The sequence below is a fragment of the Choloepus didactylus genome, chromosome 6, assembly GCF_015220235.1.
Source record: "Choloepus didactylus isolate mChoDid1 chromosome 6, mChoDid1.pri, whole genome shotgun sequence".
NCBI classification, from domain to species: domain Eukaryota; kingdom Metazoa; phylum Chordata; class Mammalia; order Pilosa; family Megalonychidae; genus Choloepus; species Choloepus didactylus.
Window position 1 is genome coordinate 53,954,812 of NC_051312.1, and position 16,344 is coordinate 53,971,155.

Sequence of the window (16,344 nt, forward strand, 5' to 3'; positions counted from 1 at the left end):
CACAGCAATACAAGTTCTAAATGATTTTTCCTACTTGGAATATGTTTATTTCAAATTAAAGGAAAAGAATTATAGAAATTAAAACTGACAATGTCAGAACAGGAGATAGCTATGTCTAAAAAAATCTACAGGCCTTTCAAGTCAGATTAAGTTACACACACATTAACCATGGCTTGGGAAAATAACATATATCATTTTTAAATGAGCATTGATTAATTCAAACAAGTGTTTCTAAAAAATATGTTTATCACCCAGCTAGAAATCTGTCACTGATAAAGGAGAAGGTGAACATTAGGATCTGGATATCTCCAGGCTCTTTTCAGTGAATATCCCAGATTTGGCTGAAAGACCCCTTCAAAGGAACAGCAGAGACAAGAAAAGCTTTTTGATACATAAAAAAATACAGGCATCCACCTATTTAAATGACTGTTTCAGCTGGGGCAAGTGAAAGAATTATTTAATGGTTTATTACAACTTTCCTGTCTTAGCCATACAAAAGTCCTTATCTTCAAAATAATGACAAGGACCCTTCTTTTGAAATTATGATTTGACTACTTTTGTTACACTAATTTGCCTTTCATTTATCAAGTGCAATTTAAATTTCTTCAGTCTGGTCCACCTACTTGGAACAAATCACATAGTATGGTAGAAAAAGCATGGTGTTTGAATCACAAAGACTTAGGCACAAATTCATCTCTACCATTTACTAGTTCTATGACCTTGGGAAAAACCACTTAATCTCTGGGATCTTCAGTTTTCTCATGTGAGAAATGCAGAGCTGCTGTGAGATTTATATGACATGGGGCATGTAAAGAGCTTGTCCACAAGGGGCTTTCCAGAAATATTAGTTCCCAGTTGAGAGAATGGCCTACCAGGTTGGTCCCTAGCTAAAGTAACAGTTAATTTCAAAACTTCACTGGAATATTTCCCTCCTCTTATTATTTGTTTCTCAATAAGTAGTTACCAGATTCATTTTTAGAGAGGCCTGTTACTTGATCGTGTAAGGCACCTGTAATAGGCCTTTGAGTTATAACTAGCATAAAGCCAGTAACAATCTATGATTTGGGGAAAACTTAATTTCACTATTTGAATCAAGTGAATAAGGAGTTAAGTGGTATTCCTAGAATATAAACTGGGTATACATTTTAGTAAAACTATATTTCTGTAGACTTTATAGTTTCTTTGGAAGATTTATGTCTTCCCTCTGTATGTATTTAAATTGCCTAAAGCCTATATATTAATGTTTGTTCCTGGGGAGATATGGATTCTTATTCAAGCACTATTTACTCAAAGAGAGAAAACTGCAGTCCTGACGATAACACAAAACACATGCAGTCTTCATTTACCCCAGAAGCTGGAAGAGGAACCCCCATAAAGACAAGTGAGTTTAGACTCTAATAAAATCAATCTCTACCAGACTGAGAAGTTCTCTATAGGGTGATTTAAGCCTGAATAACCCAGACCTTGAGAAATGCACTGATCATTGCATTCTTTCTAAAGGTTGCATGGGAGGTAGAAAGTGGAGACCTCTATCATGGAATAGGCCGATCCTGGAGTAAGAAATAGTTTCTCGGGAGCTGGGCCTTATTTCGTAGCGAAGGGAGATCTCATTCTCCCTCAGAGCATCATAATGCCAGAAGCCTAGGTATGCTGGTTGCCAGCGTAGAGTAGCAGCATGAAGTAAATAATGTCTGTACACGTATCAGGAGAGATCCGGGAAATCTTAACATCCACAGCAACACAAGCCAGGAGAATTCAGGTTTCATACCATCAGGTTGTTCCTGGTTTGTTTTATCCAGTGGTACAAACAGCCAGAATCTGATCATCCCCACCTCCTCCGTAGCGACTGCACTGGTCTAAGCCATTATTATCATCTCTGGTCTGGATTCCTGCAGCCTAAGAGAGACTTTGTTCACATTCTTGCTCTTATAACTGACCCTTTAAAATGTAACTCAGATTGTCATTTCTTTTCTCAGAACCCTCCTTTATTCAGAGTGAAAGCTAAAGTTCCTTGAATGCCCTACATGTCCTTTCATAACTTCATCCTCGGTTGTCTCCCTAACCTTCTCTCCTACTACGCTCCCTCTCACTCACTCCACTTGCATCATTAGGTTACTTGCTTGGCCGCTCTCAAACTTACAAATCACACTTTTTTTTTTTTTTTTTTTTTAATCTTCATTTTATTGAGATATATTCACATACCACACAGTCATACAAAACAAATCGTACTTTCGATTGTTTACAGTACCATTACATAGTGGTACATTCATCACCCAAATCAATCCCTGACACCTTCATTAGCACACACACAAAAATAACAAGAATAATAATTAGAGTGAAAAAGAGCAATTGAAGTAAAAAAGAACACTGGATACCTTTGTCTGTTTGTTTCCTTCCCCTATTTTTCTACACATCCATCCATAAACTAGACAAAGTGGAGTGTGGTCCTTATGGCTTTCCCAATCCCATTGTCACCCCTCATAAGCTACATTTTTATACAACTGTCTTCGAGATTCATGGGTTCTGGGTTGTAGACAAATCACACTTTTGACCTAGGATTTCTGCTTTAACTGTTTCTGCTACATGGAACCTCTTCTTCCCGATATTTGCTTGCTACTTCCCTTACCTCTTTTACAGATTTGCACAAATTTCACCTCATTGAGAAGGCCTCATTGACAACTACACAGACCATCTTTTTAATTTTACTACTTGTAAATGCCTCCATCCTTCTAATTCTGGTCTATTTTTTTTCCCCTTAATGTTTATTGCCCTCTAATGAATGAGGTAATTTACTTACCCAAGTGAAAACTTACACATGAGAAAAGAGATCTTTTTTTGTTATTGTATTAATATATTCCAACTACCCAAAACTATGCAAGGCACATAGTAGATACTCACTAAGCATTTGTTAAATCAATGAATGAATGAATGAGTGAATTTATTTTGAGTATGCATTCTATATAATACTTGTACCTAAGTAAGAGATGAAGATAAAAATTCAAATGAGCCAGAAACTTATGGAAGAGAGCACTATGTCAGGATTCAAATTAGCATCAAGAACAGCTTGCCTACCACTGATCATGAATTCATTCCTGTCAACCTATAGGATGTGAAACAGTCTAATACATTTAAATAAAGGGGATGCTTTAGAAGGCTGTTTCTACATTGTGATGACTCTACCATCAATGAGTAAAATGTCAAGCTAAGTGCACATACTGCCAGAATGTTTTCATTTTATATTTATTAACCTTAAACAAATATTCATATTTATTTATACATGAGCTTTTTCAAGTAACATGAACTGTCATCTTTTATAACTTTTATAACTTCCTCAACTTCATTTATCTCTTGTTATGCCTCTACTTTAAAAAAAGTTCCATTTTCTTGCAGCTATTGGGCAGGGGGTGGAGAAGAAATTGTGTTGGCAGGAGAAAGATTACCTTCTCCCTTGGAATAGAAAGCTCCCCAATCTGGCATTATTCTATTGAACTCTAATGAAGGCAGGCTTCTCAGAGAGAACAAAACACCCACCACCTTCACACTTCACACTATTATTTAATTATTCCACCCAACATTCCCAAGAGGTAGAATATTCACTCTTGAGAGAAGAGAAAGCTTAAAAATTGCATTTTTACAAAGTCACTCTGCAAGTTGGCAGCACAGAAGGAAAAAAAATAGGATGTGGTAGCTCATGGTTTTAAGTCTAAGAAAAGACAAACTGCTGACATGATTTGCAAATATACTTGGTTTATAAAGCAAGTACACTGATGGATACAAACCATCTAACTGTTCATTCATAAGGCCTTCCAATGTGTGTATGTCATTATCATCATGAAACTGTCCACATCAGCAGGCAATTCAGTGAGTGTGAAGTACTCTGTGTTAAGCTCAGTGCTCAGCTTTGAAGAACGTGAACAAATAAAACACGGACTCGTTCCCTAAGAAATACCTTCCATTTTTCTGCTAACAAACCCAATACATGCTGACATTTATATAAATCCATTTTCCTTACAAACCCTTGATATTTTCAATTTAATACTTAAAAAAAATTAAGTTCCAACTAAAGGTCACAGATTTCAATAGTAGAAAATTTAAGACTTAATAAAGGCTTATGACAATGTAATATACTGGATTTAACAGAGAGCTATGCCTATTTGCATGCCAGTTATTCATAAGTTAACATAAGACTTAAAAATAAAAATATACTTTGGTTCTATCTTGTCACCAGAGAGTTAAGTTTCTTGCAGAGAGTTAAGTTTCTTAAGTCTTTTTGCTTACAAAGGCAATGAACTTTGATACTGCATTTCTTAAATAGTGTGGTAGGCAAAATTCTAAGCGTGGTAGGCAAAATCTCTGTCCCCTGTTGTGCACACCCTAGATGACCCCCAGGGCATGTAAATACAAAGTGATAGTCATTCTCATGACTAGGTTATTTTATATTGTACATTTGACTTTAGGAGAGATTATCTTCTATGGACTCATCTGTTAGGTCCAGAGCCGTTCAAGAATCCACACAACGCAGCAAGTCATGGTTTAAGAAGAGAGTTTAAGGTTAATTAGAGGAAGAAAGCAGAAGAAAGCAGGTGGGAGCCATCAGAAAAGAAAGAAAGGAAAAACGGCTCCAGCTCTCTATCTGAGAGCAGAATTTTTTAAAGGAAAAACCCACGTGGGCAGGGAATGGTGTTGGGGAGAAGGGTGCCTGCTGAGTGCATCCTGTGCCTCAATTGGGCTAGTGCCTATCAATTTCTAGGCTGACAGGTTGCTAGGATTTTGGCACATTATTCTTCTTAGAAAAGCAGCTGCGTTATCTATCTAGGGAGAGCAGGCCTTTTTGGTTGTTCCTCTTATAGACATATTTGACCTTGCTTTTACCCGTCTTTTGGGGTTGGGGTGCCACTGTGGCTGAAACAGCCTTGAACAGCCTTCATTCTTTAGTTTATGGGGCACCTATTTTCTGTGAGATAAGCAGCAGAGCCCCTGGATCAGACATTCCTTCTATATGTTACACTCTTTTTTCTGGGGTCTGACATCAACCTAATCAGGTGGGCCCTTAAATGGGACCTGGCTCTTTGTGGCAAGAGGATTCAAAGGGTTAGAGGGATTCAGTGCAATCTCCATGGCTGGCTTTGAATACAATGAGGGCCATGTGGCAAAGAATGAGGGTTATTTTTAGGAGCAGAAAGTAGCCCCTGGCAGAAAGCCAGCAAGGAAACAGGGACCTTAGTCCTACAAGCACAAGGAACTGATCCCTGCCACAACCATACAAGCTTGGAAAAGGACCCTGAGTCAAATGAGAATGCAGCCTGCCTGACACCTTGATTTGTTCTTAAAGTTCAATTTAGGAAAGGAACAGATATAACAAACTTCATCTTCCTGGCAGTCAGCCTCTTCCAGGACACCGAATACCAGACCCAAGCCCTAGAACACTTTGTGAAGACATAATGATTATTTTTCAAATTCAGCCTCTTACTTTGGTGGTACTGAGTAACCAGGGCCTGAAAAGGCTTCTTCTCAGAGAGTCTTCAACTACCTGCTGAGGAGAACCTAGCTCAGGGCTCTTGATAAAGACCCCAATTCATCCAGGAATTACGATATGGAGCACCCTATACTTTGACTCCTAGGCTTCTCCTAATATTCTTATTTTTCTTGACTAGGTCACAGCAATAATATTACTCATTTTCAGGCCACTTTATTCTAAAAACAACAGCTCTAGCCAAATTAATTGTGTACATGGCAACCTACAATAGCTAATAAAATGGCCAAGTTGAGTAAGTCATTCCACAGATGTTTATTGAGTAACTACTATGTGCAAGTCACTCTGCTGGGATTGTGCTGGCCAAGCTGCTACCTGCTAGAGATATAACAACTCTTCCAAATTTTATCTCTTCCTTGTGAACAACCTACAGCCTCTATAACTTTAGTTTTCTAACTATATTTATCCTGTTTGGATCTGTAAGACTAGTTTCCCCCTTTAATATAGATTAATAACCCATCTAACCTTTTATCCTGAAACCATGTGTGTTCTCTTTATTGTTTGCATATTAATTTGTGACTCTGTGAGTGTTGTTTTCAGAAACTGCCCTGTATCTGACTCTGAAAACTTATAGAGAGGCTGTAAGGACCCCTGGGCCTTAAGTTGTGATGCGACTTGACACTAATGCGATGAGCTGCATTACAAGTTTTGAAGGAGGAAAAAGAATGTTTGTAGGGAATCTAACATTTACTGAGTGCTTACTAAGTACTTTCTTATACATTGTTCCATTTTGTTGTCACAACAAATACAATACTATAATGAAAAGAGCATGGACTTTGCAATAAACAGACAAGAATTGGAATCCTGTTTGTGCTATACTAACCTACTGACTTTGGGCAAGTTACTTATGAACATAAGAATCTGTGAGATAACACTGAACAAATGCTTAGGAGGCACTCAATTTTGCACTTATTCCCTTTTTATGATGAAGAAAAGTGGAGAATATGTTGTAGGCTAAATATACATATTTTATAAAACCAATCTACATATCTAATGAGGTTATATAAACCAAATGGTATATTTAAACCATTTCAGTAAAGCTGGATTCTAATCACATTTCTACTCAGATGGAAATAAATTTAGACTAATTCCATTCTCCTGCAGTTGCCTGAGGGGGTGCTATTTTACATATCCTCAGGATGGGATGACTCATTTTCAAAGATGTTTGGCTGGGTCCTTTGGTATAGATGAATTAAGATTTGTTTCCCTTAAAAAAAAAAAAAGGTATAAATATTCCAATTCATCCTATAAGATTCTGATGTTGCCATATGTTACAAAAAGATTCATTTGCCTAGGAAAATTAACTAAAAGATATTAAGAACTCTAAAATTTTCTTGCAAATGACAATAATATATCAACCAAGTGATTTTTTTTTTCTTTCTCACTCATCTGTAGCCTTGAAGGTAGATCATCAAACAGGTAGACATGGGGTGTGAAATCAGAACAAGCATGGGGCAAAGTAGCAAACACAAAGGACACGGACGTTTGGGTTCACCTCTGTCACCTTCTATGCCTTTATCTCTGTTCCCGTGCTTTCCACTGGTTTTCGATCCTTTCTTTTTTAATCCCAGATCCCCTATTTTAAAAATCTCTATGAAGCCAGGGAGTGTCCTATCCTACAGACTTATCTTTCCAGCATCTTCCCCTGACAAAACCTGTTAGCCACTTCTTTTCAGCTCTGCCATCCTTGAAAAAGTTACATAAGACTAATTCATCTTACTGACTTAAAAGATTTGCTCAACTACTCATTGGGAGTGGGCATGGGAAAAGGGTTGAGATCTAACATTATTGAAGCAAGCTGAATGTGCTGTCTCATTTTTATCCTGACAACAACCATATCAAGTATATATTTCAATGTCCTTACTATAGATGAAAAACCTGATGCTTTAAGAATTTAATTGCCCAAAGTAAGAAAGGTCATTAATAGCAGAGCTAGAATTTGATTATGAGATTTTAAGATTGAGCTTGTATACTGTTCACCACTAGGTATCTGAGGGATTTATATGGAAGCAAGGCATGATGGGCTCCTGGGAAGACTTTAGTTAGGCCAGCTTTGAAGTGAGCAAAACAAAAAGTTCTAGGAAGTGCTCTCAGAAAAGACTCTACTTCCAGCTGCTACTTTAGGCTCTCAGTGGCCTGACTTCATGTAAGAAGGAAGAAAAAAATAGCTCCCTATACTTTATAGTTTTATAGAATCGAACCGATAATAGGTCCATAATGGGATAGGTGTTTGGACAGGATGTTACAACAACACTCCAAACTTCTCAAAGTCAATGTTCTGTCATAATATTGTCAGAGTATAGACCGTGGATCTGAAACCCAGCAGGTTTATTGTGAATGGTTGCCTTTTTCAGCCCAGAGTGGAAAACAGCTCAGTATACACTTAAAATGGTTAAAATGGGAAATGCTGGACCGCTGCTTTTTGTTTGTTTGTTTTTAATTGTAGTAACACGTAATATAACACAAAATTTCCCGTTTCAACCATTTTACTTGTATACTTCAGTGGTATTAATCACTCCACAGTGTTGTGCTACTGTCACCACCATCCTTTACCAAGACTTTTTCATGAAACCAAACAGAAACTCTGGACCTATTAAGGAATAACTCCTCATTCCCCTCCACCCCCTGCCTTTGATAACCTCTAATCTATTTTCTGTATATTTGAATTTGTTTATTCTAGATATAAGTGGAATCCCATTATCTGTCCTTCTATGCCCGGCTTAATTCAGCCAACATGATTTCAAGGTTCATCCATGTTGTAGCACGTAGCAGAATTCATTCCTTACTACGGTGAAACAATACTCACTGTATGTATATATTGCATTTTTTATCCATTCATCTGTTGATGGACATATGAGTTGGTTTCACCTTTTGACTATTATGAATAATGCTACTATGAACATTGGTGTACAAGTATCTGTCAAAGTTCCTGTTTTCAATTCTTGCGGGTATATTCCTAGAAGAGGGATTGCAGGTCATGTGGTGATACTATGCTTAACTTCTAGAGAAACTGCCAAATTGTTTTCCACAGCAGTGGCACCATTTTACATCCCCACTAGCAATGTACAAGGATTCCAATTTCTCTGTATCCTTGCCAATATTTGCTACTTTTAGCTTTTTTTAAAATAGCCATGCTAGTGGGTATGAAGTGGTACTGCATCACAGGTATTTTTGTTTTTTTTTTTGCTTTGTTTTATTTTGTTTTTATAATATCAGCTATTATTTTGGGAGAACCTACCTATGCCAGCCCCTGTCCTAGAACTTGTACATACATTATTTTAAGTCCTTGTGACAACCTCAAATTAGGTTTGATTTGTGTGTACGTGTGTGTGTGTGTGTTGTTGCTATTGTTGTTGTTTTTATTAGGTAAGTGGTAGGTTTACAGAAAAGTCATGCATAAATACATGAAACACAGAGTTCCTATATACCACCACGATGGTTAGGTTCATGTGACAACTTGGCCAGGTGATGGTGCCCAGGTGTCTGGTCAAGCAAGCACTGGCCTAATTGTTACTGCAAGGACATTCGTGGCTGGTTAATAAACCAGAAGGCTGGTTTATTAAATCATCAGTCAATTGGCTGCAGCTGTGACTGATTACATCAAGGAAGGGCATGTCTTCCACAATGAGAGAATTCAATCAGCTGGATTTAATACAATCAGTTGAAGACTTTTAAGCAAGACAGATAGAGGACCTTCACTTCTTCTTTGGCTAGCCAGCGAAGCATTTCCTGAGAAGCCCATCAAGCATGCTTGTCAAAGTTGCCAGTTCGCTGCCTGAGGAGTTCATTGAACATCTTCATTGGAGTTGCCAGTCTGCTGCCTGCCCTATGGAATTTGAACTCATGCATACCCACAGTTGCATGAGACACTTTTATAAAATCTTGTATTTATAGATATCTCTTGTTGATTCTGTTTCCCTAGAGAACCCTAACTAATGCAACCACCCCATTATTAACACCTTGCATTAGTACTGAATATTTGTTTCAATTCATGAAAGAACATTTTTTATAATTGTGCTATTAACTACAGGCCATCTTTTAAAATAGGGTTCACTATGTTGCACAGTCCTATTTTTTAAAAATTTTTATTCTAGTAACATATACACAACTTATAATTTCCCCTTTTAAACACAGTCACATATATAAGTCAGAGCTGTTAATTACATTCACAATATTGTGCTACTATCACCACTATCCATTGCCAAAACTTTACAATCAATCCAAATAGAGACTCTGTAAAAATCAAGCATGAACTCCAAATTCCCTACCCCCCACCCCGGCCCTTGGTAATCTATACTCCAGAATCTGACTCCATGAGAGTTAGCTTATTCTAATTATTTCATATCAGCAAGATCATACAGTATTTGTCCTTTTGCATCTGACTTATTTCACTAAGCATGATGTCTTCAAGATTCATCCATTTTATAGCATGTATCAGGACTGCATATTTTTTGCAGGTGAATAATATCCATCATATGTACAGAACACATTTTACTTATCCAATCATTGGTTGACGGACACTTGGGTTGCGTCCATCTTTTGGCAATTGTGAATAATGCTGCTATGAACATCAGTGTGCAAATGTCTATTCGAGTCCCTGCTTTAATTCCTTGTGGTATATACTGGTTCTAAATATGGTAATTCTATACTTAACTTTCTGAGGAACCGCTAAACTGTCTTGAACAGCAGTTGCCCCATCTTATATCTCCACCAGCAATGAACCAACAAGTTCTCCAATACGTGAAATTTTATGTTCTTTTATTGGTAGCGATTCTAGTTAGTGTGAAATAATATCTCAATGCGGTTTTGATTTGTATTTCCCTGAGAACTAATTTTGAGCATCTTTTCATGTGCTTATTGGCCATTTATATTTCTTCTTTGGAGAAATGTCTATTCAAATCCTTTGCCCATTTTTACCATTATGTTATTTTTTTGTTGTTGAGTTGTAGCAGTTCTTTATATACTCTGGATATTAAACCCTTCTTAGATATAGGATTTACATCTATTTTCTCCTGTTCTGTAGGATTTCTTTTCACTTTCTTGATAATGTTCTTTGATGTAAAAAAGCTTTTAATTTTGTTGACTTGCAGCTTATCTATTTTTATCTTTTGTTCATGATTTTGGTGTCATATCTAAGAATACATTGCCAAATTCAAAGCCAAAATGGCTTTTCCCTTTATATTCTTCTATGAGTTTCAAGGATTTAGCTCTTATGTTTAGGTCCTTGATTCATTTTGTATTAATTTTTGTATATGTTGTGAAGTGGGGATCCAACTTCACTCTTTAGCATGTGAATATCCAGTTTTCCTAGAACAATTTTTGGAAGAGACTATTTTTTTTCCATTTAATGTACTTGCCATCCTTGTTGAAAATCAACTGGCCATAGATGCACGGGTTCATTTCTGGACTCCCAATTCTATTCCATTGTTCCATATGTTTACTGTTATGCCAGTAAAACACTGCTTTGATTACTTTGGCTTTGTGGTAAGTTTTGAAATTAGGAGACGGGAGACCTTCAATTTTGTTCTTTTTCAAGCTTGATTTGGTTATTCAGGGCCCTTAGCAATCCTATATAAATCTAAGGATCAGCTTTTCTATTTCTACAAAAAAAAAAAAAAAAAAAAAAAGGCTGCTGGAGTTTTGATAAGGTTTCATTGAAATGGTTTATCACTTTGGGTGGTATGGGCATATTAACAGTATTAAGTCTTCCAGTCCATGAACACAGGATGTCTTGCGATTTCTTTAGGTCCTCTTTGATTACTTTCAGCAGTGTTTTGTAGTATTCGGTGTACATTTATTACTAGATATTTTATTCTTTTAATAGCTATTGTAAATGGAAATATTTTCTTAATTTCCATTTCAGATTATTCATTGCTGATGTATAGAAACAATGCCCTGCAATTTCACTGAATTTGTTTATTAACTCTAATATTTTTCTTATGGATTCTTTGGTTTTTATATATAAAGGATGCAAGTTATCATTTTTGAAAAGGAATATAGTCATGTTATTGCCTTGCTTAAAACTATTCAGGAGCTTACCATTTTTCTTAGGATAAAGATCAGTATTTCCTAATGCGTACTCTTCAGAAAACTAATACTAGGAGATGCTCAAAGATTCACAAAGCTTATTAGCAAATTATGTAGATAGGTAATCAAAGCATTAGAGTTCTTTGATCTTGTCTTCCCATTTTTTAGAATGCCAGTTAAAACACAGTGATGATAATTTTAATTTAATTTGAATGGAAATTTATTTAATTTTATTATTTTTAATTAATTTTAATTTTCTTCCAATAGAGGAATGGTTGATTAAATTCCCAAGTTGTAAGACTATGCACCTAATTTTTAAAACAACAACAACAACAAAATGAGTTGGCTCTAAATGGACTAAACGGACTGAAAATTTAATATACTCCTAAAGGAGAGAATTGAGTAGCAGAGTAGTATGCATATGTTATATATATGATGATTTCTTTTATGGAAATATATACTTTCATGTAAATATGAATATATATCTATATGATATTTTGAGGGGCACCTGGCAGTATAAAATCAGGCTGTTAACCAGGCCACCAATAGAGAGGAGAGTATGATTTGGAAGAACATAGATGTGGACTATTAGTTTTTATTTTGTACATTTCTATACTTTTAATTTTTTATATTATAGTGTTTTTTTCTGAAATATGAGAAATAAAATAACAAGAGTGGTTATTTTTAGATAATAGCACTATAAGGTATGCAAATTTTTTCTTCTTTCTATTTTCTTTTTTTTCCCCAGTGAGCACTGACACTTTGTTTCATTAGAAAAAACAATAGTGTTATTTAAAGTATATTTGAAAAAAAGGCAAATGAAAATGATTGACAAGAAAATCATATATAATTCCACCACTGAAGCACAGACATTAACAATTTGGTAAACTCTTTCCTTTCAATATCTTATTTTCCTTTTCACAGGGTTTTCTATTTTATATAGGTATAGGCATTCCTTCTTTAGTTTCTGCAATTGCAGGAACAGTCAATGCCCCTTGAAAAATATGTAAATATTATAGAAATGTATACAGTAAAAAATGAAATGCATATTTAAATGTGACTGTGATATGTATTTTACATGTGGAAGAAACAATATATTTTAAAAAGCCATGTGCTACACACTTTCCATACTAAATATAAGCAACCATATCTGTTCCAGCATATTATATCATATAACTAATAATATTAAAGCACATACCTCCTTCTCCAACATCAAGCCTTCTGCTCTGAGGTTCTTTTCAAAGATTTTTCTTTTGTCATATTGTATATTTGACTTTCTATAAACCAGGATGTAATCAATCCTCTTTTTGCCATCTTTGAATAGAAGGCCACCGGATGCTATGTAATTCATGTCATTCTGCAAATAAAGCAATCATTATTAATAGTGTGGATTGAACAAGCACTCACATTTAGGTTTCAATCACTTCTGTTTGGATTCTGGCAGGCCAATTTCTAAAGGAGTGTTTTTACATCCTAAATGTGAGATAAGGAAAGATGATTAAAGAAAGTTTGCAGTCTACTACAGGAGACAAGCTAGCAAGTGATGTTCCAGGATTTGAAATTAGGCAGTCTAAAACCAGAACATGGGCTCTCTGATGCTGGCATCAAAATGTGTATGCTTTATTTGATAAGGCCTTGGGAAATATTATCAACTAACATATATTAAGTATTTACTGAATATAAGGCCAAAATATAAGTGCTTTACGTGCTTTATCTTATTTAATTTCACAACTTGTATTTTTGAAGATAAAGACATAATTTCTTTTTCTTATAAAATACATTTTATTATAAAATAAATACATATCTAAAGATAAAGGCATAGAGAAAATAAGTACTTGGAATTGAAACCAACGTAATTCCTTGTGTTAAATAATACTTGGGCCAGGCATTATTTTCCTAAGCATCTGTTCAACAATACTGATAGCAAACAAGAACTTAGCTGCTTTCTCGAGGGAATACTTGCTCCCAGAAAATAAGACTGTGAACCAACAAGACAAATAGTTTGCCCGTCAAGACTGCTTAAAGATCCTCACCTTACTAGGCCCATCAGTCCAAAGCTATTTCATCATAAACTCTAAACTCTACTCAATTATCAAGCAAATCTCCATCTTGCAATACCCACCTTGAAATCACCCACAGGCCCTAAAACCATATGACAACTCTTCCCTAACTTCTCCCTTTTGAAACACTAATTAACACTATGCAGGTGATATTCTCATTTGCTATGAGTGAGTTTAACAGACTCAGCTTTACGATCAACAGATTTTCTTGATGGTCCTCTCAGGAGGCTTTCCCAGTATATTGCCCCAGACCACAGAAGAGTCAGGAATTGAATCCAATTCTGTCTGTCTTCAGGTACAAGTTCTTAGCTACCATTTCCATTGTCCTGCTTTCTCCCACAGCACACATTTTCCTTCAAATTATTTGAGCATTTACACTGACTCTCTATTCCAGGTTCCCCACATACGCATTCTTTAGATTTTAAAAATTTCCTAACTTTTAGGGAGCATCTGATAATTTCACACAAAGGCATCTCAGATTTCTTTGGAGATGTAGATAGCTCCAGGTAAAAGGTGTGAGGATCAGAGGAACTTGGCCCCAAAAGGATAAAGGCCCAGGAGTCATTCAGGGAAACTAAGACAAGATGTCTGAGAGGTTGTCATCCTACAGGGACAGGCTAAGTTTCCTCAGGAGCCTCAGGTCAGCTCTGGCGTTTTAGAGAGAATAGGTTGAAGTGTGTGAATTCAGAATAGTAGATGTTCCCAAGCTCAAGAAAAAGAAGGCTTTTGCCCACAGCCTTTTCTTCAATGAAGGGGCATGTTATGAGATTTCCAAGGTTATCTTACTGAGTTAGATATCACAAAGTGACTAAGCAATTAACACCAGGGGAGTCACTGGGATCCTGAAGTCTCATAATAATGTTAATAGTGACAATAATGACGATAGATATCACTTATTGAACACCCGCTACATGCCACGCATTGTGCCAAGTGCTTTGTAAGAATACTTAATTTATCTTCATGGCACTTTAGGTAGATATTGACATAAGTACATAGAGCCAAAGAGGTTAAGTGACATTCCAGATATCATACAAAAGAAAATACTAAAGCCAGAACTCACACCTATTTCATATCTTATTTGGTTGTCTTGACAACTATGTTTAAAAAAGAAAATGATGCATACACAAGTAAACATTCCTAGTTTGAGGGCATGAGCAGTTACAAACTGGTTTCAGAAGATTAATAGAAAGAAGGCCATTCACAGCTCCTAACGGACAGAGAACCTATTCTTGGTCACAGAAGACATACTTTGGCCTCCACCATTACATTTTCTCATCAAGGTCACCAATGACTACCCATTGCTGTACAGAATTACCAATTTCCAGTCCTCTTCTTACTTTACCTATTAGCAATGAATCATCCTCTCCTTAATACATGTTTTCCCTTTGACACCCAGGACACTTCACTTATTTGGATTTTCTCCTACTTCATTAGTGACTCTTTCTCAGTGTTGAATGTTTTCCCTCTTCTCTACGATCTGTTTATGAACTAGTTCCTATTCCTTTTATCTTTTATATCCATACTCCATTCCTTACGATTTCCTCTAGTCTCATGGCTTTAAATAACCATCTGTATATGTTGATGACTTCTTAATTTATATTCATAGTTTTGTATATCCAACTGCCTTCTTGATTTTTTTCACTTGGATGTCTAACAGACACCTCAAAGTTAACTGTCCAAAACTGAACTCTTTATCTTCTGCAGGATCCTCCCACAAAGTTCTTTGTTCTGGTTGATTGAAACACTATCCCTCAAATTGCTCAGACCAAAATCCTTGTGCTATCTTTGTTTCCTCTATTTATTACTCATCTAACATTTAAATCATCAGGAAATCCTTCAAACTATTTAGAATATGATTACATTTAACACTTTCAACCTTGCCACTCTGGTCTGAACCGTAATCCTCTCTTGACTATTTGACAGGGTACTGCAATAGCCTAACTCATCCCCTTGCTTCTGCCTCTGCTCCCCACATTCTGTACATAACATACATAACATACAGTTGTGATACCTTAGTAATCCTTGAAAATATAAATCAGATCACATAACTCCTCTGTGCAAGAGCCTTCAATTCTCCTCTATCTTAATCTTCACTCTTGATCCCACTTTCCCCACTATATTTTTCATTACTACCTGTTAACTTCAAACATGCTAAAAAAAAAAAAAAAAAAAAAATGAAATAATTTATTTATTAGCTTTTATTGATTGTCTGTCTTCCTGCACTAGAATATAAATTGAATGAGGGAAAGGACTTTATACTGTTTTGTTCACAGAGTATCCTAAGCATCTAACCCATGGTCTGATATATGGTAGTCATTATAAATATTTGTAGAATGAAGAAAGGAAGGAGGGAAGGAATAGGAAAGAAAGGGAGCAGCCATAGTTCTGTGTATCCAAGTAGGGCCAAGCTCAAGAATATAAAGCCAAGAAAAAAAATCCTGTTGTCATTTATCATCTTCTCCCCTCCAAAGTTTAGAACAGATTAAACTATAACAGGTTAAAATGAAGACTCACAGTTGTAGAATAACTGCAATCCCCAAGGTATGCCCTTTTGCTTTTTAGCCGTGACCCATTGCCTCCAGTCCTCTCCATGCTGATCTAAACAAGGATTGGTTGAAAATGAAGTAATATACAAATTTTCTTGTTTTTTTCTTTTACATTTCCTTTACTTAAAGTATATCATCTTTTCTAATCTGTATTAAGTATAAACTGAGTCTTACTAAT

General features: G+C 36.0%; 1 protein-coding gene across 9 annotated transcripts in view; it reads right to left on the bottom strand.

Moving 5' to 3' along the window:
* Positions 1–16,344, bottom strand: part of ANO3 (anoctamin 3) — a 334,560-nt gene that overhangs the window by 130,260 nt on the left and 187,956 nt on the right. For 5 of the 9 annotated variants that reach the window (XR_005217391.1, XM_037839166.1, XM_037839165.1 and 2 more), the window contains 2 exons: positions 16,135–16,218; positions 12,759–12,917 (listed from right to left, as the gene is read on the bottom strand). Coding sequence is in view for 8 of the 9 variants with exons in the window: in XM_037839166.1 (XP_037695094.1) it covers positions 12,759–12,917; positions 16,135–16,218 (243 nt within the window). In the remaining variant the exon portion in view is untranslated. The remainder of the gene's footprint in view (positions 1–12,758; positions 12,918–16,134; positions 16,219–16,344) is intronic. The other 4 variants (XM_037839168.1, XM_037839169.1, XM_037839171.1 and 1 more) reach the window with 1 other exon arrangement.